This window comes from Siphateles boraxobius, unplaced genomic scaffold (genome assembly GCF_051911475.1).
Source record: "Siphateles boraxobius isolate OS27281-9 unplaced genomic scaffold, OSU_SipBor_1 5, whole genome shotgun sequence".
In the NCBI taxonomy this organism is placed as follows: Eukaryota; Metazoa; Chordata; class Actinopteri; order Cypriniformes; family Leuciscidae; genus Siphateles; species Siphateles boraxobius.
Window position 1 is genome coordinate 11,345,953 of NW_027509141.1, and position 25,952 is coordinate 11,371,904.

Sequence of the window (25,952 nt, forward strand, 5' to 3'; positions counted from 1 at the left end):
AAGAACTTGTTTAATGCACAGGATGTTCCAAGACAGGACAGATTAGATAATTAGAGCCCGCACAGAGACAAGGAGGGTAACCAGCCTGGACAGCTGACGACCCACACTTGCTAATACCACAACAGCTTCATTATAATTCTACTCGAAACACGTCAATTTAAACAGTTAATTAATTAAATAACACAGTGAAAAAAACAGAAAAACAAGTTGTGCTAAATAAGCTGCATACACTAAATCATTTGAACAAGCTACTAACTGACAAATTCTTTTTTTCTCTCTCTCTCCTTTTAGTAATCTTGAAAAAAAAACCTGTATATATAGTTCTTATATTTATAGTTCTTATATTTCAAATGGGTATACATGTACTAAATTTTTTAAGTCTCATATATTTTTGCAAAAGTTTTCTGTTTTCTGGCTTTTTTTGTGAAATAAGTTCCTGCATGTTGGTTGTACCACAGTGACTTTAATTTGGCAAACAAGAGTTTTTTCAATCATTAATATTTAAAAGAAGAAATTTAATAATAATAAAATAAAACTGCTTCACTACTACAATACTACTTCGTACCTAATAGGCTTTATTATAATAATAATACCTACAAAGTTATTTTTTCAAGATTTTTCAATAAGATATTTTGTAACAATTCAAAAACTGACAACCTGTTCATCATAGAAGAGTTGTATTTAAATTATTGTTTGTATAAATATATTTTTTTAAATAATAAATAAAAAAAACTAAAGAATAAGTGTCACGACTCAGGAGCCCAGGAAGTGGCTTTGTATGAATGAAAGAAGTGGCTTTGTATGAATGCAATGATGTAGTTAGGACAGCAATACATAATGCCAGTACAAATTAGGGCTGCTCTTTATCTAACTAAAGAAGATTTGTTCTAAAGCTCCTGCTGCAGAAAGACAGGGCCAAGAGACTTGGGAAGAATCAAATTAACTTTTATAAAAGAATGCCCTTGAATCTTCTCATGATACCGCACTAAGCATGTGTTTGCAGTGCATTCCCTTCAATCGGCAATATTTAATAAGGAACATGGATGTCATGCAGGTTATCATAAATCATAGATCAATCATAGATCATAAAAACTCTGGACAATAATGAATATCGATGAATGTCTTCGTCGCACACACCGAGCAACCTTTCACATAATACGCACATTGTCTTTCTCTAAGTTCCTTTCATTAAAGCTTTAAAAAAAATCCAGGCCGATTTTTTTGGTTCTTCCCTCTGGGAACTCCAGACAGGTGAGTTCTCAGGAAATGGTTGTGGGTTGGGGTTGAGCTTCATTAGCATATTTTTCAGTAAAGACTGCCGAGTTTGGTCAACAAAAGGAAATGTCAAAGGAATATGCAATTCAAATATGAACTTATATGGAGGTGGGCCTTTCTGGCTCTGAAGAATTCCCTGTAAGGAAGTCTCATCCATGAGAGAGCTCCATCACTCAGGGTCCAATCAGGCTGCAGGCAGTGTTTAATTGGACCTCTGTGAGGATTCCTCCAGGTCTTTGGCTTTTGATCACTGAGCAGTTCTTGGAAAAACCTGCCAGTGCAAAGCCCCTAGAGAACTGCCAGCTGTCTAACCTTCGAACGTGTGTGTGCTTTACTAATTACACACAATCGCTCGAAGATCTGCACATATCTCACGTCTGTTTGCTTGTTTAAAGCCTACACTCTATCACCCAACTGCCACATGCTAAGTTAAAACTTTGAGAGAGAACTTTTAGACACTTTGAGACAAAAAGGAGACTTCCCCATTCACTAGATATCATATTAGGTTTCTCAAAAGTTAAGAAAGAAATCTCTGTAGTTCTACATCTTGAAAAATAAATCTCACAAAACTTCCAATGATACCTATTTTCGTTTATACTATAATTTTGTGGGTTGCTCTTACTTTTCGTGACTAAACACTGAACCTGAGTTGGTGCTAACACGCTACATGCAACCCTTTTTTAAAATAATGCTTTACTAAATATGCACCTTAATGCAGTTACCTTTTTAAATGAATAACAGGTGTACATTTTCTATTTATTTACTCAAAAATGCAATCGACCGACAACAGCAAACTATTGCTCCCATTATTATTAACAAAGCTGTCTACTCTGTAAGTGGATTTTTAACTATTTACTGTTTTAAGAGTAACATAATAATGTAACCATTACTTTTTAAAGTAAAGTATCACATTATGCTCATGTTAGGTGAATGTTTGCATACTTCCATAATCTGAAACATTTCCAAAAATTATTTAAATAAAAATCTAGGATTTGATTTTATCCATAAGAAACTGATTGGAATGTAAAAAAATAAAATAAAATGCCTGCATATAACAAGTGGTTATAAAGAAGGGTCTTGGATAATGGCAACCAATAAGTCGTTTAAGAGTCAGATCAATTTGTCATATTTTGAACAAATATTCTGAAAACATTTCCTTTAAATAATGTGCACTGATGCAATCATGCATAATAGACCTACTGTAGAACATGAAGTACTTATGGTCAATTGTGATTTTGTGCTGACTTAACTAATGGGTTAGTTTGACAAAGTGCACATCTCTGGTATGTCATGTGACTTCTACAGCTTCTATCGGAGACATGACAGTCACCTGATGGATCGGAACAAAGAATGAGTAGGAGGAGATGGAGTAAGAAGCAAGTATGAGACTGTTACCCAGGCATCATTTCCCTAACGAGGCAAAGCAGATGAAGGCTGATTGAAAAATAACGGATCCCCAAGGGCCGTTCCAGCAATGAGCCGTCAATGAGGCATGTCCTGAGAGAACACAAGTGTGAGAAGAGAGCGGATATTGGCTAGGATGGAGAGCTGAGAGGAAATCGAAAATGACTGGCTGGGTTTCTCTGAGGTTATACCCCCATGGAAATACAGCAACAACAAAAAAAAGCAGCAAACAGGTGGACAAAGGTTTATGGCTGAAGATCAGACAAACTGGAGGGGAGAGAGTGTGATCCAAAACCAAAAGATAAAGTCCAAGGGGGTGGAATCACAGGATGAGTGCTGTCAAGCAAACAAGGACAAATTTTTGGGAAGTCAACAGGCCAGGTCCTTAATCAGTTTTTTTTTTCAGTGTACAGTACTTTTCCAGTAAATAAAATACCTAAACATCCTTAACACAAAACAAATTGATTAGTAAGAGATACTTGTTTTCAGAGAATATTTTTTATATATTTTTTCTTGTTTTAAGCATAAAATCTTTTCTTACAGAAAGAAAAATATATCAATGGGCTTTACATATAAATACTAATTCAGTTGCAGTTTCTGTACCAACTTTGCACTGTTTAAAACCTCCAAACAAGCCAGATTCGGCTAATCGCAGTTATAGAATCAGTTTGGCACAAATTGAACTTGTCAAATATAAGGTGATAAGAACCAAATTGTGCATGGGTTTCAGCAAATGTGCAGCTAATTCAAGTTCTTTCTAATGAACTGAGTGAATGAAATGAGTCGTTCAGACGTGCTTCTGCTGTTGTGCTGAAGTGTTTGGTTTGAATGCATGTTTCATGCACAAAAGTGGTAAGGTACGTGTGTCGGCACAAAAATGTGGAACACTTTCTTGTAAACATTCAGAAAATGTGTGTATAGCGCATTATTTATACAAGGCTGATTTGTTAATCAATTGTAATATTCTGTATAATGGGCAATATTTATACATAGAAAGGGGGGGTATCTTGCCCTGAAAAGACTTGCATTGACTTTACATCAAATATTTTAAATTCAAGTGTTTGTATTGAAATACTGCATGTAAAGGTTTCATGAATTTGCCCAAGAATTTTTGTTCTGAGTTCTCCCTCTTGATTTATATGCAATTTTACTATAGCCAGTGCCACCTGTTGTGCTTCAGTTTTTTTTATTTTTTTAAAATATATTTTACAAAATGCAGTTCTACAGTGTTAACTGTACTAATGGTGATGTGAGTGTCAATACATTCTTTTAACACCATTGTCATGGGCGTTTGAAGAAGGTTACTATACCTTGTGTCGTCCCAGTCTGGGCTAAGGCCACTGAAAGAACCGCGCGAGTCGGCCACAAACTTGTAGACTACAAGCAGACAGTCTCTACACAACTGTACAACACGCTGGCAGCACCTCAGCTCTTGCGTGGTCACCACCTCACTGCTCTTACTGAAGACACTTTCCCATGATGACCTGCTGAAGGAAGATACGCACATAACTACAACAGCCAAGAAATGGGTGGTACCAACATTATATGTCATGGTATTCATATTTTTATATCACAGTAACAATATTACTTATTATCATTACCATATTATCATGTGGTAATTACCTTTTTTTTAAATCCAGTCAATTAAAATATTTTCATTTGATTATTGTCGTTATTGAACTTCATGGACACAAAGCAAAATATAAGGTTATTCCTAACAACTGAATGATAAGTCTCACAAGTCTCATTGAGATTCAAAATGGTAAAAACTAACATAGTAAAATGGATTTTTTTCAACTTCATCCAAATTAAATAGATGAGTCATGTTTTACATGTTTCAATTAAATAAATACAGTATATGCACACCTGTGACTGCACATCAGAGCAATTTTATATTAATGCACCAAGTTACAGTGTTGCATGGCAAGTGTACACACCATAAACTCAACTTAAACCTCTTTATAACAACTTCAACTTGGTCCATTGTGGAACCCCTATATATATACACAGCATATTATCTCATAATTTGGCAGCCGGTATATTAGGTTGTGGTAACTTTAAGAGCTGACGCACAGACCCATTATACTATTTTATATATCCAATATACTTGTCTTTATGTACGCATACTTTGAGTGTGAGCAAAAAATCTGCGGGAATGAGTAAAATTATGCCCAATACGTGCAATCCCTCGCCGAAACTCAAGTCCTGTTACACCAGCAATATTAATCCGGAGCAAATAAAACGAGAGTTGGTTTTGTGTATGCTGCGGAATAGTTTCAGATATTTCAGTATTGATTTGTATCGAAAAATGTATATTTCTGACAACGCAACTGTGGCGAACAGGACGGCCGAGGGACGTGAGAGAACGGCGCGAGGCCGGTGGTGCGATTGCTAATGAGCAGCACCTGTGAAGCACACTGGTCTCGCATCTCTCACGGAGGAGCGGAAGCATAAAGGGGGAGCGACGACGTTGATGATCGAGAGAGGAACAGGCCTGTGTTTTAGTTGTGTTTGGTTTTTGTGTTTTATTTTAGCCACCAGTGTAACAATGTTCAGGGAAGAAGGAGGCGGGAACCGGCGAACAATCAAAATCTACTTTATTTAAAATAAAACAAACAAACCAAAATACCGCCAGCAGCCCCTCGCGGACGACTGCTGGCCACCGAAAATAAACATAACTGCCAGCAGCCCCTCGCGGACGACTGCTGGCTAAAATAAAACACAAAAACCAAACACAACTAAAACACAGGCCTGTTCCTCTCTCGATCATCAACGTCGTCGCTCCCCCTTTATGCTTCCGCTCCTCCTTGAGAGATGCGAGACCGGTGTGCTTCACAGGTGCTGCTCATTAGCAATCGCACCACCGGCCTCGCGCCGTTCTCTCACGTCCCTCGGCCGTCCTGTTCGCCACAGCAACACTGTACTTAGTTTATTATTTCAGATGCCTTTTTAAAATACTACAATTGAAAAATGTATAAATGTATATTATATTGACGGGTGTTAATGTCAAGCCCTGTATATATATATATATATATATATATATATATATATATATATATATATATATATATATATATATATATATATATATTCCAATGTACTGTATAGTGCTTTTTCAGTACAAAAAACCTAAACATCCTGAACACAAAGCAAATGTATGTTGTGTTTATCCTTAACATTATAACATTTTTATTATTTTTTTTAATGACGATTAAATACTGATTTACTAACAATTATAAGACATCTTGCTGTCGTATGTCATCATACAGGCGATACGAGCCAGCTTTTATTGTAATAGACACTGCTGGAACAATCTGTCAGGAAGTTTAAAGGGTCTGATTCTCGTTCTTTTGGCTCTTGTTGACGAAAGAAGCGATAAAAAGTCTCTTTAAAGTCTTGGCAGAGGAGATGAGGTTTCATTGTAGAGATGATGAAATGTAACTTCTAGGAATCTGAATTTTACATTACAGGCAGGAAGGCTATGCAGTGCTCTCCCACTGATATCTCCTTCCCGTGCTACCGGCTCATGGGCCACCTTCACACGTCAGGCCCTGATTAAACAGAAGCAGCATGGGTTGCTGGCACTGCTTCTAATCCCCTAGAGCTGTGTTCGCTCTCATCAACTCCAAATGGTCTAAACCTGGCTATATAACATCCTTCACTCTGTGGCAATTACAAGAGTGATTGGGCCACACAAAGCCTCCGAGCAGCGCTCGCAATGACTAGAGGGAGAAAGGCGGTCAATAAGGAGGAGTCCCTGCTGTTTGCTCTCAGAACTGATAAAATCTCAGCATGTAAGAGTCTATGTGTATTATAACAGCACGCGTGTATGCTTCTATGTGTGACTCTCTAAGGAAGTAAAAGTCTATATCAAGATTGAGTCAATAAAGACAAAACAGAGACCCTTTTTCTCATGGCCATGGTTATGTTCCGTCTCAATGCCTTTTCAGCATTAAACACTCTTACAAACCCACTTAACTTCCATAATGTGACATTTACAAGTGTAATAACGAATAATAATTAAGTAATATCACAGTAAATCACAGTCGCACTGATATTCCGACCAATTACGAGTGTGATATTACTTTTACACAACAGTTCAATAAACAAGGAGATACATTTTTAAAATATATCCAATTTTTTCTTTGAAATTATGTGCCCTAACGAATAATTCTTAGTAAGACCAGGAATGTGTATTAATAAAGTAAATGTAAATATTCTTAATTCTAATTTCATGTTGACTTTAAAGACAGCATATAATTCTCTTACCCAGAGCTGGAGAGGCAGTTCCAGAGCCCCTGACCGTGACTCCAGAGCAGACGGTTAAAAACACGGTTGAAAAGGAGATAAAGACGTAGACTCTCCACATCCGGTTCACTCCAAATCTTCTGCAGCACTGAGCGGATGTTGGTACGAACAATGTCCAAAACCTTCACGAAATAATCAAATAAATAATAGTGATTAAAAATACCCTGGGAGTGGAAAGTTCTGCACATGATATACTGGCGATCTACTGAGCAAATTAAAGAACGCAGAAGGACCATTTCCATAATGACCGAAACAATCTACCAAGAGCAGCGCAAATTAGTCTCTGGTTTAAGAAATGCTTTTTTGGGTGGTAAATAATGGCGCAAATACCACTAAATTGACTTAGTAAATCCCGTTGGATGATTCATTTAAATACTCTCCTCCCATCAATTTTGCTTTTGAAAGGGAAACTCAAATGCATATGCAATAAGATCAGCTGCAAAAATAACCCTGTCCACGCCTTTCAGTACTAATTTACTAATGTCTTTAGTAAATCCTGACAGTATATTTTTTTAACGCCAAAAGAGGGTTAAGCTGCAAGTAAATCTGGCACTAAAAGTTCCTTACAAAAAGTACCCAACTACACTGAAGCTATTTAAGAATGCACATTAAATAAAGCTAAAATAAATTATGAATTCTACTTATGATAGTAACAGTTTAAATACTGTAAATGTTTATTTTGCTACAAAAATGCAGGGACTTCTAGGCACAATATTGAAATGAATCAATGCATCATTAATTGATATGAAATGTCCTAATGAACCAATTTTGTTCGAATGAAACAGACTTCCCAAATTTACTGGAGGGTACTGTGAACAGTGCAATCTAGAAGAAGAGTAATGGAAGAAGTCTCAGTTAGTTTCCGCTCATCTTTCTCTTCGCCCTCCAGCTCCCTCACACCATTCTGCTCGTCGACATCTGTGAAGTGACTTTCAACAATATGTCTGATTTAATGGCCTTGTATGTGGCATGTTAACTCTATTCTCATTGATCCCTCAAACTTCGGCTGATAATCAGCTTGTGGAACGAGACAATTCCTCATTATATCAGTCTGTCATGCCCATCTTACAACGTCCAGCCTACTGTGTCAAATCAAAACACCTGTAACCAGCTGTAACCACCTGTCGTTCACTACTGTAATAGTGTTGAAATTGAGTGGCTTTGAACAGTTTCATTTTGTTGCATCATGTTTTCTGTTAAGACAGATCCAAATTGCATGGTTTAAGACCCCCATTTTTTTCTTTTCAACATACACTTTGTTCACCTGAGACTCTATCTTATCCAAAAAAATATTAAGTGTTTATGAATTTTTTTAGTCCACTTACCTTCCTTTGTTTGGTGGCATCTAACTTTACCAGCCAGTAAGAAGCAACTTTTGGCTTATGGTATTTCCAGTTGTTCTGAATCTAAAGGAGCACATGAAAATAATTTCATTATTGCAATATGCACAATTATTGTCTATCTATCTATCTATCTATATATCTATCTATCTATCTATCTATCTATCTATCTATCTATCTATCTATCTATCTATCTATCTATCTATCTATCTATCTATCTATCTATCTATCTATCTATCTATCTATCTATCTATCTATCTATCTATCTATCTATCTATCTATCTATGTGTCTGTCTGTCTGTCTGTATCTCTTTCTTTTATGTTCCAAACACAAGGACCTTGAATAAGAACAGTCCATACGCATAAGTTTTCTCCCCAATAATACATTTTTAACATGTTGGAACATTGATCTTAATGTGTGAATATATTAACATCATTTACATTATCAATAAAATATACGCACTCTCCTCATTGGGTCCCGGTGGCACCAGTGCATGCACCAGTGCACGCTGCTTCTAGTGAATACATTTTCAGTCCTTCTTATAATTTTTTTTTTCAAATACAGTTTAAAACCTTAGAAGGGGTTAACTTAATTTTGACCAAATGTTGGTTTGTCATTTACAGTATTTCCTATATTTTCAAGATAACTATTTGTTTGTTTACATTAGTTTTACAATAACTAACAGAGAAACACGGTTGAATGTTGAGCTTAATGAATGTAGTTAACACTGCAGTTTGTTAAAAAAATTACGAAAATAGAATGAAATAATACTTTTTTCTTCCCGCTAGCCTGTAAAAAGGGTCCAAATGATGTTACTGCCATGGTATCACAATTGTAATAAATGTGGTCATTTAAAAAAAAAAAAATTAACTAAATATACAAAACATGTACTATAACAAATTTAATATAAATTCACGAGTGTGTCAAAATTATAATATTGCTGTATCATTTAAATAGTTGTATGCAGTTGAGAATGTAAAGGCTGCTGAGGTGGCTAAATAGAGCTAAAAGAGAAGCAAAACTCGAGAGCTTGTAGAGAATTTGTACAATAAATATTCACACTTCCAAATTGAAATTTACACTCACAGCTCTGATGTGAAAGGCAGAATGTTTTGATTTGCACACATCTGCAAATATATACAGTGTGTATATACAGTATATATATATATATGAAGCCGTTTTATTGGTCGATGCCTGACCAATAGTTATCATTTAGTGGCTACAGCATTGCCAACAACACCTGAAATAAACTGTACAAATGTATCTGGCATAATACAATTTTTGGAACCTACACTGGTGAGATAATGTTGTCCTCAGTTTCATGTGTAAATAAATTAGAAAAAGGTAAACTTGGGCCAAAGGATCAAGCAAGAACATGAAATAAACAATCTTGTCTGTTCTTTGACCAGGAATTATATAAACATCTTACAATACCGAAGTATATATATATATATATATATATATATATATATATATATATATATATATATATATATATATATATAGTAAATGAGAAAAAAAAAAAAAACTCAGTTTACTCAGGCAAAGTAACGTTCCATTTCATTTGTGAGGGCTTGACCAATAAAAAGACTTAATTCTCGACCCAGCACAACCCTCAGTTCTGCTTTGTCAACATCTGCATTCACAAAAGCATAAGTAAGTTTTGACACAGATATTTCGTAAAAGTAGTAATAAAAATCAAGGAGCTAAGATTTAGGACTATAGTGCAGGATTTGAGAGGTTGGCGACATGAGGTTGCACAGCAAAAGTGACTAAAGTAAATATATGATACACATTTGTGCCTGTCTTTTTGTTCATGTAAATGTCGTTTTACACATCTGCATCTATTTTTCTGCAATTTCGAATTTAAACCATAGGTCTTTTAATTATTGTCTTCAGACTTATACGTGTGAATATTTACTGTACAAGTTCTCAAATTCAAATGCTACTCTTTTACCTTCACAGGGGTTGGGTGTTTTTAGGCAATCAGTGTGCTTAAAACAAGTTATTTTTCATGCAAGGTTAATTTTATGTTAGACAAGACTTTACCTAACACACCTAATAATGTGCCTCTAATGGTTGAAAATAAAATAATTACCAAAGTGTACCGTATTCATGGAAAGCACCAATTACAATTTCACAGCTCTGGTAACAGAGCCAGCATCCGTTCAATTGTGCTTCTTCTGTTAAATGCTGTGTTTCCGTGATTGTTGATGTGCAAATGTACGCCAGAATAATCGCCGCGAAAGTGATGTGTAAATGAATGCTGGAAAAGTGCCTTAAACAGGTGCCGTTGGCCAGATGTGTTTCTGCACAGACAGCTAATGGATCTCATTAACCATACAGGTGGATGTCTAATGACTCAACATACAGCGAGAGATGCTGCGAGCGGCTCGGACGTCCTCAAATGAGTTTGGGGAACGAGTGGAACAGAGCAGCCGGTCCGCCTGCCCTGACCGAGCGCTTTCTCTCAGCTGCTTAGCTCACCTCATCCAACACGGCCTCGGCCTCCTCCTCGCTCTTCCCGGGGTAACGAATCCTCATCTCCCCCAGCGCAGCCAGCGTCTGCTGCATCAGCTCGGCCTCCTGCTCTTTACTCAGCGGGGTCTCTCCCTGCGCCTGCACATGCACAGAACCCACACAATGAAGATGAGTTATTAAGTGTCATCAGGTTTGTTTCGGCCATCACAGCAGTGTGTTCGTATGGTGCCTGACTGCTCGTTGTGCGAAGGAAAAAAACAGCGATCTTTACTTTTAGACATTAGGCTTCATAAACTTAGCAAAAGTTTTTAAATATATAACAGAATATATTAGGGTTAGGTATATCAGAGTCTGAGGCCCCACAAGGGTGAATTAAGGAAATCGTAAAAAACATGTAGGTTATATGTTTCAACCCAAAATCAAAAGAAAGAAGAAGAAATTATTTAATGTCAATTAACTACACTGTTTTCCTCAAATTTTAATTTCAGTAATGAAAAAAGACACATTTATTTAATTTATCAAAGTATTTTTTTATCTATTTTATTTTTTATTAAACTATTTAAACTTCATGGTATTATTTTTTGTTAATTTTATGCTGATTGAAATATTTATTTTCTCTTGAAACAACAAAGATTTGTTGTAAACTGAAAAAAGTTCATAAAATGTACCTAAAAAGTGCTTCATGTGATAACATTGAATTGATTCTATTTAAGTCAAAAATACTATTTAAAATCCCTAAATCAACCTAAACATATTTGATAACACAAACAAAATCAGGTAGTAATAGCTCATGGTAACCAGGTTATCAGTTTTTAGTGTAGAATAAATTATAACTTTAGCATTCTAATGAATCCATATGTGTTTAGCTTGCCAAATCAATTAATCGCAATTAACCGAATCTAACATAAAATCTTGTTTTTATATATATATATATATATATATATTTACTGTATATACCCACACATATATTTACGCACACACACACACACACGGACACACACACACACGGACACACACACACACACACACACACACACACACACACACACACACACACACACACACACACACACACACACACACACACACACACACACACACACACACACACACTTTTATTTGACAAAATTACTCGATTTGACAGCACTCATTATTTATTTTTAATTAGTTGGACTGGCTGGTTTAAGAAAAATCTGTAACTTTTGTCAGGTACCATATAACCCAGGCATGTTTTCATAAGATTTACCACATTCAATGCTTCATATACTGAGCAAAACAATTCCAAAAACTTAAAGTAGTCTATGGAGGCTTATTAGAGTTCTACAAACACAGCACAAAATCCTTGTATTAGAAGAGTTTTGAGGAAAGAGTGCAAATCCTAATTAAACAGGTTACATTATTAGAAATGAAGCCTTATTAACTTGATGATCATGCATCCTATATACAATTACTCTGAAAAGAGTATGTAGTAGTCCATCTTGCTAAACACAATCTAAAGTCTTATTAAACAGTGCATAAGTGTGTGTGCTGTTTTTCCTGATTAATAATCCTTAATGAGAGTTTGAACAAGGGGGAGTGCTGATATTCACAAGATGAATGTGCCCGTAAATACAGGCCCAATTTAGCTTCACACTCCCAATTTTTCCACAATATGACAAATTTTCCTCTCTAAGGTATGCCCAGAGAGAGTGAGAGAATGAGAGTAGATATAGTGTGAAAATGAGAAGAAACTATGACAGTATGAAAACACAGCTTGACTGATTGTGTGTGTGTGTGTGTGTGTGTGTGTGTGTGTGTGTGTGTGTGTGTGTGTGTGTGTGTGTGTGTGTGTGTGTGTGTGTGTGTGTGTGTGTGTGAATCTCTATTGTTTGATGGATTGGAATGATTCAGGACAGCGATGGGAAAATAAAAATGATATTTTTCATTTTTACAGGTAATGTGTTGCCAGATCTTCTCTAAATCAGCCATCTTTGTGAACATCTGTTTAGACTCTCTAGAGGACATCCAGGGTAAAGAAAAATATAGATATGTTCGTGATATGTATCTCTGTTCAGAATTAAATACTAGAGTAATGCTTACTGTATACTGCATACACAGTCCACAGTAGTGTTAATAGCAGTGTCTAAAATGACAAATTTCCACATATTTCCCATTTAACTTTTCCACATATTTCCCATTTAACTTTTCCACATATTTCCCATGTCACTATGTAGCTATGTCAACTATGCAAACTATGTAGCCTTTGCTATACAGAAACCGTTTAGGGAGAAAAAAAGCAAAGCAATTTGTATGTATAAATGTTTTAAATTTAGTCAGTCCAGCCAAATATTGAAGCATTATAACATTTAAATATGTGAAAACAATTATGAAATACCTAGGTCACATTTATCCACAACCACAATATTATCGTTATAATATATCGTTATAATATATTGTAATAATTCTAAATTATTGTTATTTCACTGTGTGCAGATTTAAAAAAAAAATTGTATCATTATTCTCAATGGTGAATTTTATTTGAATTCTCATTTCTGAAATACTGTATTTAAATCAGCACATATTAACTCTTTCCCAGATAGCGTTTAAAAAAAAAAAAGTTGCCAGCCACCGCCAGCATTTTTGATAATTTTCACAAAATGTTCATGGCCCCCAGAATATTTTGTTGTATGAATATCTGAATATGCAATGTATCATAAGAAAGAACAGATACTCTGCTTAAAAAAAAAAAAAACTATTTTATTCTAGCTTAATGCATTTTTGCATATTTGCATTTTGCAACACTTGAATGTGAGTAAGTTTCATAAAGGAAAAAAAACATTTGAACAAAAAGCTGAGAAAATCACGTTTTTATCAAGGACTACGTCTTGATGGGATTCAGAAAGATGATCAAAAAATAGATCGAGTCCATCAACACCCCTTGCAACACAGCTTGCACAGACCTATAGCTCGTCCTGGGTTTGACCCCCCCCCCCCCCCCCCCCCCCCCCCCCCAAAATTAGATAAATGTGATCTTTTGACAGGGTATTCCATGCATATGGAATTGCAGCACATATACTGTATAAATAGAATGAGCAATATATAATACAAATAATAAAATTCCCTATGTGTGACAGAGAGAACCGACACTTGCCGTATTGGGATGAATGGCACCTAGACTGTTGCTGTGTGGAACTCTGTTAGTGGAACTGTTGCGACTGAGCGACTGGGACCGAGATGCTGAGTGGGGTCGACCTGGGGTCATCTGCGTCATGGCGGCTGCTGTTTGAGCGGCTGCAGGCGATGCATTAGCCATGTGAGTGGCTGTTTTCGTCTGTCTGGTCTCGTTGGTAAGGGACTGCGCAGTCAGAGAGGAAATGGAGCGTGGACAGGACATGGAACGGCGGATGAGCCCAGAAAGATTGGGGGAGCAGGAAGGACCTCGTATTGGTTTAGGGATAGGTTTCCAATGAACGCGACCTAAAACAAAGAACCAAAGAATTAGACTTCAATTTAAGACACATACATTCACACACCCTCCTGGATCACCAAGGAAATTAAGTCAAACATCTGAAATCCGTAAAAAAAACGTAATCACTGCACCATGTGATCATCCTGCAGGCCTGTCAGGTTTCCAACTCAGGGTGGACAGCGAATTGAAACACGCATACAGCAAATCTACGATTTTGAATGACCTCCAGTTTGTGAACTGGCCAGTGGCATGGCCGCTTCATCCGTGAATCTTGAGGGAAGAAGTTGCCAAAAGCGGTATTATAGCAGCTTAGCTCGGAAAATCGCAGATGGCCTCAGGGTAGTGTGGGGCAAACAATGTCACCCCAGAATGGCCTAATGCCCCCTCCGGCAGCAACCCAATCACCAGTGACCCCCTGCACAACAAATAAACCTGTGAGCTTCTTTGTCCCACTTTTAGTGGCTAATTGAAAAGTCATGGCTTCAACTGTGTCAGGCACGAATAATCAATAAACTGCACAATCTATGGCACTTTCCAAAATAGGATACAAACTGGTTTTCCATTATTGAACTATTGCATATTATTATCTAACATAAAATGCATAATTTTGGCCTGTCCTATCACTGTTGGACACTTTCTAAATACTGCCTATTACATTTTTGCCTGTATCTAATAATCACACAAAATAATTTTTACATACGCTGTTAAAATAATCGTTTAAATAATTGTGTAATCGTCTAAATCACCCCTTAAAAAATAAGTAATGGCAACAACTTGAGTTCCTGAAGTGGACAAACATTTGCTGAAGGTTTGCAACTTTTACTGTAAAACTTAAAATGTACTGAAAATGTATTTTTTTTAACCATACTTGTAAAAACAATGGCTGATTTAAACCATGTTAATAAATCATTTAATAGTAATAGTGAGAGCAACTTCCAAACAGACAGAAAAGATGGATAGATAGATAGATGGATAGATGGATAGATAGATAGATGCTTGAGATGCTCGACCCCAAGGAACTCTCAGCTTCTAAAAAAGCTCTACTGTGAAAAACAAACATTATTTCGGGCTTGTTTGCACATTTTTCAAGGTACGCCAGAAGTGCTTCTCTGAACTTATACCCAACCTGTGCTTTCCCCAAGCTGAGCGACCGGTCTCCCTTTAAACCAGCGGACTGAAACATCAGAAAAGCTCATTAAAGCTGCATGGCATGAGAGCCAGGGGACCTCTCACCACATCACCTGCCGCAGTCAGCCAGTCAAATTAAGAGCCACAGCAATGGGCCAGCGAATACTGTGACCCTAATTAAAAAAGATGGATTTTCTCTGTTTCATTTATTAATTAGGTAAACAAATGCATTATAGTAGATTTACATCTGTAATTTAGCTCAGGCTCTGCAAACGTCACTGAAGATGTAATATGTCTGGCTAGACAAAAGGCTGCTTAAAAGTTTAAGCCATAAGCAGCTCTCGCAGTCATCTGGAAACCATCGAGGGACAGATAGCACATATAAAAGCAGCTCAGCAGCAAAACATCCCAGAACCTCCAAGTCTACCCTAATAGTCCCAGCCCACAGGTGATAAATAGCTTTTCCACCGAGCAGACCCCTAAAACCTGGACTAAAACTAGGAACAGATAACGTCAGAAGTCCATTAGTGAGATCACGAAAAGTTCTCATAACAACAACTCAACTAAACTACATCACTCCCATTACAATAATTAAAGATTTCTACACTGGAAACGTCTGATGCAACTGTGAAGCACATTCAAATAAAAAATAAAATGAAATTATTTTATTTGTAATCATCTTAAAAAATGATTGCAATCAAAGTAATTAACTAACAGCTGCATCAAACGCAGCGTGTGGAGGAAAAATAAAGAGAATTAAATTTTTTTGGGGATGTTACATTTTATGTTATCAAAACAAAAAGATTTGTACATTCATTTTGTAATTAATTAATTATTGTAAATGTATCAATACAATTTGATTGTTTTGCTGCTTTTGATGCTAAAGTCAAAAGCCATAACAAATAAGTTTAGGGTCAGTAAGATATTTTTCTAAGAAATTAATACTTTTATTCAACAGGGGTGCATTCAATTGATCAAAAGTGATAGTACAGACTATTTTTATTACTGCTAAAAAGTTGTACACTACAAAAAAATACTTTTCTTAATTAGTATTTTTGTCTTGTTTCCAGTCCAAATAGCAAACATTTCTTAAATCAAGATACATTTACTAAAGTTGTAAAATGACATAAGATATTTAGTCTTATTTTATGGGGGAATTCATTAAAATGAAGTGAGTTGATGCTTAAAACTAGCTAAATTATTTGCCAATGGGGTTAAAAAATAATGTTGTTTCTGTTTGAATTAAGATTATTTTTCTTACCCCATTGGCAGATAATCTTGCTTTTTTTAACCATCAACTCACTTAATTTTAATGAATTCCCCCAGAAAACAGGACATAATATTTTGTCATTTTACTCATATTGTAAATGCATCTTGATTTAAGAATTTTTAGATATTTGGACTGGAAACAAGACAAAAATACTAAGTAAGAAAAGCTTTTTTTCCAGTTTATTTCAAATCAAATAAATGCTGTTCTTTTGAACTTTCTATTCATCAAAGAATCCTAAAAAATACAATGCTGTGCAAAAGTCTTAGGCACGTTAATATTTTCATCCCCCAAAAACGGTTTTAAGCGAGTTATTTAAATCTTTTGCTCTAGTGTGTCAGAAGGAAATATCAGTTTACATTTTCAAACATTAATTTTTCCATTAATTGCAATAATCCAGTGAGATTTTTGTATGTACAAGCAGTCTGACAACAGCCGGTGCTCCACATGGAGATCTGATCTCACCATCAACGAGTCTGTCTGTGATTACATGAAAAAAGAGAAAAAACTGACACACACTAAATTCAGAAGAACTGCGGCTTCTGCGGTCTCCAAGAAGTTTGAAACACGTGGCGCATCTCTGCATTCACTGTTTCCTGTGTAAACTGATTTCTTGATTATAATGACAGCAATCTAGTTTTGTTCCATCAGAACTGTTGTTGTTGTCTGCTGAGAACTTTATGTCATGCGTGAATTTTAAACTTTACATTACCCTGACTTGTGGAACCATACTGATTGCACTCGAACCATTTAGAGAAAAAGAGAACCAGCACCATTTATGTGGAAAGGACCTAATAGAGGTTTCCCAGAGCACTTTCTTTCACAGGCCCAAGGGGAGGAACTCACTGGAGCGTTCGGGGCGATTGAGTTTCTCCTGCGTGATGCTGCTACTCTCATCTTCTCCATCAGCGTCAGAACCAGAGCTGCTGTCGCTGCAGCTGGCCGAAGAGTCTTCAGGGTCTCTGTGCCCTCTGGGTGTCGGGCTGCTCTCAGGCATGGATGACAGGACCTACAGGCAAACAATCACATAAACACATCCACAGGGAGAGAGAATGAGAGAAGATCCTAGAAAAATGTCAGTTCTGCAGCTTTCAGCCCGAGACCAATTAACACTTGCCACTATATTGAAAGAACGTAAGGGCGGCGTGCCTTTGATGCATGCCTGGCGAACCCTGTCTTGATTTTCTTGAAGTCTTGATTAATGTCACAGCAGAAACATGTTCATTTGGTCTGAAACACATGCATTGTATGTCAGAGGAACTAATCTATTATGTCCTTCAAGAAGTATTGAACAACGAATTGAATATCTGTCCAACACTTGGGATGCACTGACTATTAGCTTTCTGAATGCACTAATTTCACCTTTTCAACTTCAATTTGGCTCAAAGGTCTATCTAAATTAACACTTTTAATGTAATCTCCAACAGAGTTTTGAAAGAACGCAGAGAGTTCCTGCTTTTTAAGAGGAACTGCTTGGGACTATTTAAATTGCTTAATTTCTGCCTTGTCAGATTATTCCAAATGGCCCCGTAATGACACTGTTAAAGTGTCCTAATCCATCAGAGCAGACACTGCCGAAATAAAAAGTACATTCTGCTAAGTCAAAAGTGAACCAATTAAGATCGTCTCATGCAAAACATCTGTAACATCTCTATTAGCAAATGTCATGAAAACGATACTCGGTTACTAACGCAACCTCGGTTCCCTTTCAGTCGAGAACGTCAGACGTAGTCGACGGTCGACTGAATTGGGATCTCGCTAGAGAGCCTGTCTTCTTCGAGTACTATCGAACGAGCCAATGTAATTGGCGTGCGTGATTCGCATCACACACTCCGCCCCCGCGGCGCGGGTATAAATACGGAAGTGGATGCACGCACTAGTTGCCTTTCGCTTCGGAGCCGATCGTTTGATGTCTCTGAGAGTGCTGTTGTCTACAACGAGCGAGTGTGTCGGTGTTCTTCAGGAAGACTCTCCCAGTGCTGGTGTTCTACAGCGCGAGTGCAGCGGTGATCGCGAGCTTTGAGCTCTCAACTGCTGTTTTAACAGCAACAAATTTCTAAATGTTTGTGTGTGTTGATGGCTGGTTAGAGGGCGGAAAAGTGAGTGCTTCACTGTTTCAGTTCTCTGTTCAGTGTTGCCGCGGTCATTCCCCTGTGTGCTCCGGCACTGGTGACGGTCCTATTTTCTGAAAGAGCAACACAGGTGCGTTTGCGTCTTTTTCAAGATGTCATTCCGCCCGTGCGTTTCTGGGTGCGGTCGTTCCCTGTCTCTCTCTGATGGTCACAACTGTTGTGTCACGTGTTTGGCTTACAGCACGCTGAGACAGCTTTTGTGGACAGCTCATGTTTTCACTGTGGGAACATGACTGTCGCAGTGTTGAGGGCGAGACTCGCCTTCGTTCGCGGAGAGCGAGTCCCCATTACCATGCCCCACCCTCGGGTGCTGTGTGGGATGGGTGACCGGAGGATAGTGTTGGATGTCCCGCCCGGTAACCATTCCCTGTGGGCTCCTCACTCCTCCCTTCCACTGCAACCACTGGAGCCTCCTGTGTTGTCTGCTGGTCCATCTGTAATGGGTGGGCCAGCGGTTTCACTCGGGGCTCCCCTGGAGGACAGGACGCCGATTGCAGCATCGGAGGGTGAGCTGACTTCTAGAGATGATGACTCGGCTGCATTGTCTCCCTCCGGGAGTTCAATGTTGCCCGAGCCGGATCCAGATTTATCAGCTATGCTGAAACGGGCCGCCGAGGCTGCCGGGCTCGAGTGGAACCTCCACCGTGTCCCGTTCAGTCTCGGTTGGAATCTGGAGTTTGGTATCTTGGGGCGGGCCGCGCTGGTTCTCAGCTCGCCGCCCCAGTGCCTTTCTTTCCCGAAATGCATGGAGAGCTTATCAGGTGGTGAACAGCATCTTTCTCTGCCAGAAACTGCCTGAATAGCTTTTCCCCCGCATTACCCTTGATGGAGGAACGGTGAAGGGTTGCGAGGTGTCCCTCCATTGGAGCGGTCTGTCGACACAGGTGCACCTGTGTCCGGCGGCCGCTGCCTTTTGGGGGGATCCTCGTCTCCCCCCTAAGGCCTGTGAGTTTCGTCTGTTCCGACGGGCAGAGCTTACAAAGCCTGTGGGCAAGCCCCTTCCTCTTGCGTGCCATGGCGTTGCTACAGGCTAGGGCACCCATGGCATGCACGAGGGTAATCCAGACCGTGCGCTCATAGGTGAGCACCGCACTGCATCCGACCTCACCCTCCGGGGTACGGGTGTCATAGCGTGCGTGATCAGTCTGGCGATGTCCACCTTGGTGGTCCAGTAGCGCCTTCGTTGGCTCAGCCTGGTTGGTATGGCGGATGCGGACAAGGTTCGGTTCCTGGTCTCCCCAATTTCCTAGGTTGGGCTGGTCGGCGACGCGGTGGAGAACTGCATCAAACAGTTCTCTGCCGCTCAAGCGCAGACGGAGGTCATCCGGCACATCCTGCCCCGGTGGCCAGCTGCTGCCTCCACCCGCCGCCGGTGGCAGCTCCTCCGCCTGCTCGTCGCCGTGGGCGTTCTCCGGCCGCCGCTCCTGCTGGCCCTCCGCAGCAGCCTCCACCCAGGCCTCAGCATGGAGCCGGCCGCAGTAGAGACGCCCAGCCCGCTCCAGGCGCTGCCAAGCCAGGTGGCAAGCGACAGCGAAAGCATTCCGGAGCGGGCCGCCCAGGAATGGATGAGATGCTCTTGGAGTGGCACGATCACTCCCTCCCCCCGGGTGAGGGCCGGGTGGAGCCTTTGTTTGTGTGTGTGTCTGTTCCGCCGCTGGCTCCCTAAAAAAAAAAAAAAAAAAAAAGCGGAGCAAGCGGTACCCACACTTCAAAGAGAGAGCAATTTCATCTGTTCCTGGGTCCCAAGAGGGCCAGTCTGGCGGGTGTGACCCTGTATAGCCTTACACCCCTCAGCTCCCCCTTGGTCGCCAGCAGGCAGCTTGGTGCGTTCGACGACCCGGTCATCCGCCTTCTCACGCGCCCCCTGCCGCTTGTGGAGACAGGTAAGTGTTGCACAGCACACTAACACCACTCTCTCTACTTTGCTGCCCCACCTCAGGCTCGGCTACCCCGCTCAAGTCAGTGATAGTCATCACACTAGGTGTTGAGCAGACGTGCTCCTGAAAATTCAGTGATATTCATCACACCGAGTGTTGAGCAGTGCTCCTGACTTGTGCGTGCTTATCTTATCCTGCTGGCGAAGGATTTGATATAGCCGCTCCTCCAGCCGGTACGAAGGCCAGTTGTAAACTCGTTCTTCGTGCTACTAGGGGGTGGGTCGTGACCATCTTGGCCCAAGATTGGTCTGCAGCTTTGACCTGAAAGACATGTGCTTCAGATCTCTACCTCCCGCACCGCAGGCCATCCTGTGTGTTGCGTCTAAGGGTGGAGTATCAGTACAGTGTCCTTCCCCTCGAGTGCTCCAGAGCCCGTTGGGTCGTCAGGTCAACTGGAAGAGAGTAGTCTCGCCCACGGGCTGAGTATCTCTTTCTTAGTTTTGGAGAGGTACTCGGTCCAACATGTCTCTCCAATGAGAATGTGTTCAGCTGGTGTTGAAGTGACAAAGGGTCCCACTGAAAGAACTTTCAGAGGCTCCTGGGGTATATGGTAGTCGCAGCCTTTGGCTTCCTCCATATGTGACCGCTTCAGCGCTAGCTTCACGATCGAGTCCCGAGGTGACCGTGGCAGAGCAGCTCACCCTGTGTGACTATAGTTCATCCCGGTCTGCTGCCAAACCCTCTTCAACAGAGGGGCCATGTACAAAGGGCGTGTTTTAACGGGGGCCTGGGCGACCCCCGACTACACGGGCATTCGTGCCTCGAGTTGTTAGACATTGCGACCGTTGCGCAAGCTTCCCCTGCATGTCACAAACTCACCCGTCACCTCCTCCTTGGAGTCAGACGCTTCTGAGGGCGCCTTGTTCCACTCCTCCCGCTTACTCAATCGTGCCGCCATCGAGCCTCACGACAGTTATAGCCAGGGCAAGTGGAGACTCCATCCCCTGGGTCCGGCTGGGTCATGACCATTCCGGGGCCGCTCAGTTGCCCCCCCGGTTTTATTTTTCCGCCAGTGTTTGGGTAAACCGAGCGGACTACCCTTGAACAAACACTGGGTCTCAGCTGCCCCAGGGGCCCGCAGAAATGCGTTTCACCCCAGTGAGCCTTCTAAAAGTGACTGCGACTCATGGTCGCCTTGCGCCTGCTCAAGTCAGTGAAATCATCACTCTTCATGTTGAGCAGAATTGCTCCTGAAACTCAGTGAAGTTCATCGCACTCAGGTGTTGAGCAGCAATGCTCCTGTAGCTCTGTGAGTTCATCACAGGTAGCTCAGTGAATTCGTCACACGCAGTGCTGAGCAGAAATGCTCCTGGTGCTCAGTGAAGTTCTTCGCACTCAAGTGTTGAGCAGAAATGCTCCTGTAGCTCAGTGAGTTTATCACACTCAGGTGTTGAGCAGTAATGCTCCTGAAGCTCAGTGAACTTGTCACACTCAAGTGCTGAGCAGAAATGCTCCTGTCGTTCAGTGAAGTTCTTCGCACTCAAGTGTTGAGCAGAAATGCTCCTGAAGCTCGGTGAGTTTATCACACTCAGGTGTTGAGCAGGAATGCTCCTGAAGCTCAGTGAACTTGTCACACCCAAGTGCTGAGCAGAAAATGCTCCTGAAGCCCAGTGATCTTCACATGTTGTGTTGAGCAATGCTCCTGTCTTTTGCGCCCGTCGCTTGCACCTACGTGCCAAGTCAGGAGAGGAACAGGTCTTCATAGTTGCCCCTTATTGGCCCAACTAGACCTGGTTCCCTTCAACAGCCTTCCTGACTTCCCCTGAAAACTCTTTCGGGGACGGGGCACGATGGCACACGCGTTCTTCCCCCGGAGATTCCGGGCGGTCTTACATCTGAACGCGGAGGTTCAGGTGGCTATCACAAGAACATGTGATAGTTACCATCACTTCTGCGAGCACCCCCTAGAATTGGGTAGCGTGCTTACGCCTTTAGAAGTGGAACCTAGTCGTTGAGTGCGTCTTCTCTCCAGAGGAGATCCTGAAAGCTTTCGATCACTTCAGTGCTCTCTTTCCTGCAAAATGGGTTGCAGTAGGCTGTTTTCCTTCACCTTCAAAATGATGTTGCCTCGGTGTTTAAACGACGCTCATCGTGTTGCAGAAGTATGCAGAAGCACGTTCTGATCGTCAGGTTCCTGAGGAGCAAGGTCTTGTAAATCCTTGTGTCCCTCTTTATCCTCTTGGGCCTTGTCCCTGGTGCGACGGCACTGCAGAGACCGCCCCTGAGCCACTGCAGGCAGTGAGTTAAAAATTCTGTTATATCAGTTCTCCTGCTCGCGTGGTCTCTACTAGAGGGTAGGGACTTGCTCGCTTTCGGTCAACGTATTGTGCCTGGAGTCTGGGCCGGCTAACTCTCACAAGCTGAGACCCCGGCTCGGATTGTGCCCAAGGTTCCTACCTCTCCCGTAATAGGAGCAGGTGGTGAGCCTGCAAGCGCTGCCCTGGAGGAGGCAGATCCAGCCCTGGCTTCTGTGTCCGTTCGCTTGGACGTGTACAGAATGCAAGTCATAGACCTCAGACCAGCTCTTCAAATATCTGTTGGAATTCAGCAGAGAGGGAAGGCTGTTTCCATGCAAAGTTGCACTTAGTGCTTGCCTTCATTTCGGCAAAGATCCGAGATGCAACATGTCCACTTAGGTGTTGAGCTCCTCTATGATGAGTGTAAAGTGCTCCGCCTGGGCGTTGACGATATGCTTTGCTAAAACAGATTCTAGAGTTGGGGGCTGGACGACACCTAGTTGAACCGCTGCCTCACGTGGGCTCCCTTCTCATGAAGCCAGTTTCACAGTGAGCCCGGTTCAAGTGTCGGCTTGCTGCGCCATTCCCCTCCTATGGACTGGATACGTGCGCCTTTCTACTCCAGTTGAGTTCCCTTAAAATTGAACCCTGTTGAGTTCCTCCACACCCCTCCGACGTCGGACGTGCGGAACGTCTGGTGTTAGGCCTACCACTCGTAAGCAGTGTGGAACCTGTGTTAGGCTGGGTCCATATGTTGCGGTCCCTTCGGTGACCCCATATGTGTATTCTTCCACGATACGGCTCCCTGCGGTGAGCCCGTGTCTTCCCTCGGCAGAGTCTCTCTGCCGTCACTGTCCGGTGTGTCTCCCCCCGTCTTAGGCTGGAGCCACCCCAGTGACATTCCATATGTTAGACTGCCCGGTTTCCGCCCAGTTCATATGTGTATTCTCCACATTACCTCCCTCTGGGTTGGATGTGGCTTCCGCAGCGTCCCTTCCTTCCAACGTACGGGGAACGCTTTCCCAGTGGTCCTGTAGGAACAGCAGTGACTTCCCTGGCCTAAGCCCTGTCCTTCCCCGCCTTAAGTTTGCGGGGGCATCAGGAGGCTTTGGTTTAGGCACTGGAAGGTGGCAGCGTTAGTGGCGTGTTCAATGGGTGATCCCAATTCAGTCGACCGTCGACTACGTCTGACGTTCTCGACTGAAAGGGAACGTCCTGGTTGCGTATGCAACCCACCGTTCCCTGAAGGAGGGAACGGAGGACGTAGTCCCCTTGCCACTACCGCTGGACCACCGCTGACCCCGGGTTACTCTCGGCTCCTCAGCGAAAAGCAACTAGTGCGTGCATCCACTTCCGTATTTATACCCGCGCCGCGGGGGCGGAGTGTGTGATGCGAATCACGCACGCCAATTACATTGGCTCGTTCGATAGTACTCGAAGAAGACAGGCTCTCTAACGAGATCCTAATTCAGTCGACCGTCGACTACGTCCTCCGTTCCCTCCTTCAGGACGCTACGGGAAAGATTCATCTTCTCGAGATATTGAAGCCAAAAAATTATCCTTAATTTTGTATTCATTGTCAACGCAGTGCAGCAGCTAGCAGACCTAGAGCAGGCCATCTCGCGTGACAAAAAAACCTGACAAAGGTAGACGGAGAACTCCAGCCCGCCAATACACATATGTCATGGATAGAAATCCCACTAGACCACGCCCACGACGAGGCCACGCCTCTCGTGGAATGAGCCCTGATGCCCAGAGAGCATTGCAGACCTTTTGACGCGTAAGCAGCTGCTATAGCGTCCACTATCCATCTGGACAGGCTCTGTTTCGAGGAGGCGAGACCCTTGGTGCGCCCACCAAAAGAAACAAAAAGCTGTTCTGAACCCCTGAAGGAGGCGGAGCGCGTAATGTAAAATCTCAGCGCCCTGACAGGGGAGAGGAGATTCACCTCACTTTCGCTGACAGATGCTGACAGCGAAATAACTTGCGCTCTGAATGGAGTGCCCATCACTTTAGGAACATAGCCATGTCTAGGTCTGAGGATGACTTTAGAGTCATTCAGCCCGAACTCAAGACACGACGCGCATGCAGGTCCCCCACACGTTTTACTGACGACAGTGCAGTCAGAAAGACGGTTTCCAGTGATAGATATTTCAACCCCACGGAGTCTAGTAGTTCAAATGGAAAGGCTTTCAGGGCCTCGAGGACCAATGAAAGATCCCACATAGGAACCGACGGGGGGCGCGGCGGGTTCATCCTTCTAGCTCCTCTAAGGAAGCGGATGACCAACTCATGTCTTCCCAGTGACTGGCCGTGCGTCGATTCTGCGAACGCTGCCACGGCCGCCACGTATACTTTGAGCGTGGATGGGGACCTCCCCTTATCCAACAGCTCTTGTAGGAAGGTGAGCAGATGCGCCACCCCGCATGTCCGTGGGTCCAGACCTCTGTCGGTGCACCATCCGGAGAACACCGACCATTTAGACGCGTAGAGCCTTCTCGTGGAAGGAGCTCTAGGCTGCGTGATCGTGTTCGTCACTCCTTCTGGCAGGGCAACGAGTACCCGTGGATCAACCATGCGTGCAGAGACCAGCGCTCTGGATGGGGATGCCAGATCGCGCAGCGAGCCTGAGAGAGGAGATCTGCCCTCACCGGAATTGGCAACGGAGCTGTAAGTGACAGCCGTGCTAGTTCCGGGAACCAAATCTGATTCTCCCAACGCGGGGCTATGAGGAGCACCAAGTGGCGCGTTTCCCTGATTCTCTTGATCCCCTGTGGTAACAGAGAGACCGGAGGGAAAGCATATAGCGGGAGGCTGGGCCAAACCTGGGCCAGCACGTCCTCTTCCTTCTAGAAGAACGTCGGGCATTGAGCGTTGTCTTTTGACACAAATAGGTCGACTTCCGCTCTGCCGAATAGGTGCCACAGCTTCTGGACGGTTTGGGGGTGCAGGGACCATTCCCCTGGGGGAACATTGTCCCTGGACAGTTTGTCT

At 42.0% G+C, this 25,952-nt stretch overlaps 1 protein-coding gene across 1 annotated transcript in view; it reads right to left on the minus strand.

The window, feature by feature from the left end:
- Positions 1 to 25,952, minus strand: part of ttll7 (tubulin tyrosine ligase-like family, member 7) — a 172,684-nt gene that overhangs the window by 1,195 nt on the left and 145,537 nt on the right. The window contains exons 15-20 of the mRNA XM_077202804.1: positions 17,499 to 17,661; positions 13,940 to 14,265; positions 10,816 to 10,947; positions 8,313 to 8,393; positions 6,949 to 7,109; positions 3,990 to 4,166 (exon numbers count right to left, since the gene is read on the minus strand). Coding sequence (XP_077058919.1) covers positions 3,990 to 4,166; positions 6,949 to 7,109; positions 8,313 to 8,393; positions 10,816 to 10,947; positions 13,940 to 14,265; positions 17,499 to 17,661 — 1,040 coding nt within the window. The remainder of the gene's footprint in view (positions 1 to 3,989; positions 4,167 to 6,948; positions 7,110 to 8,312; positions 8,394 to 10,815; positions 10,948 to 13,939; positions 14,266 to 17,498; positions 17,662 to 25,952) is intronic.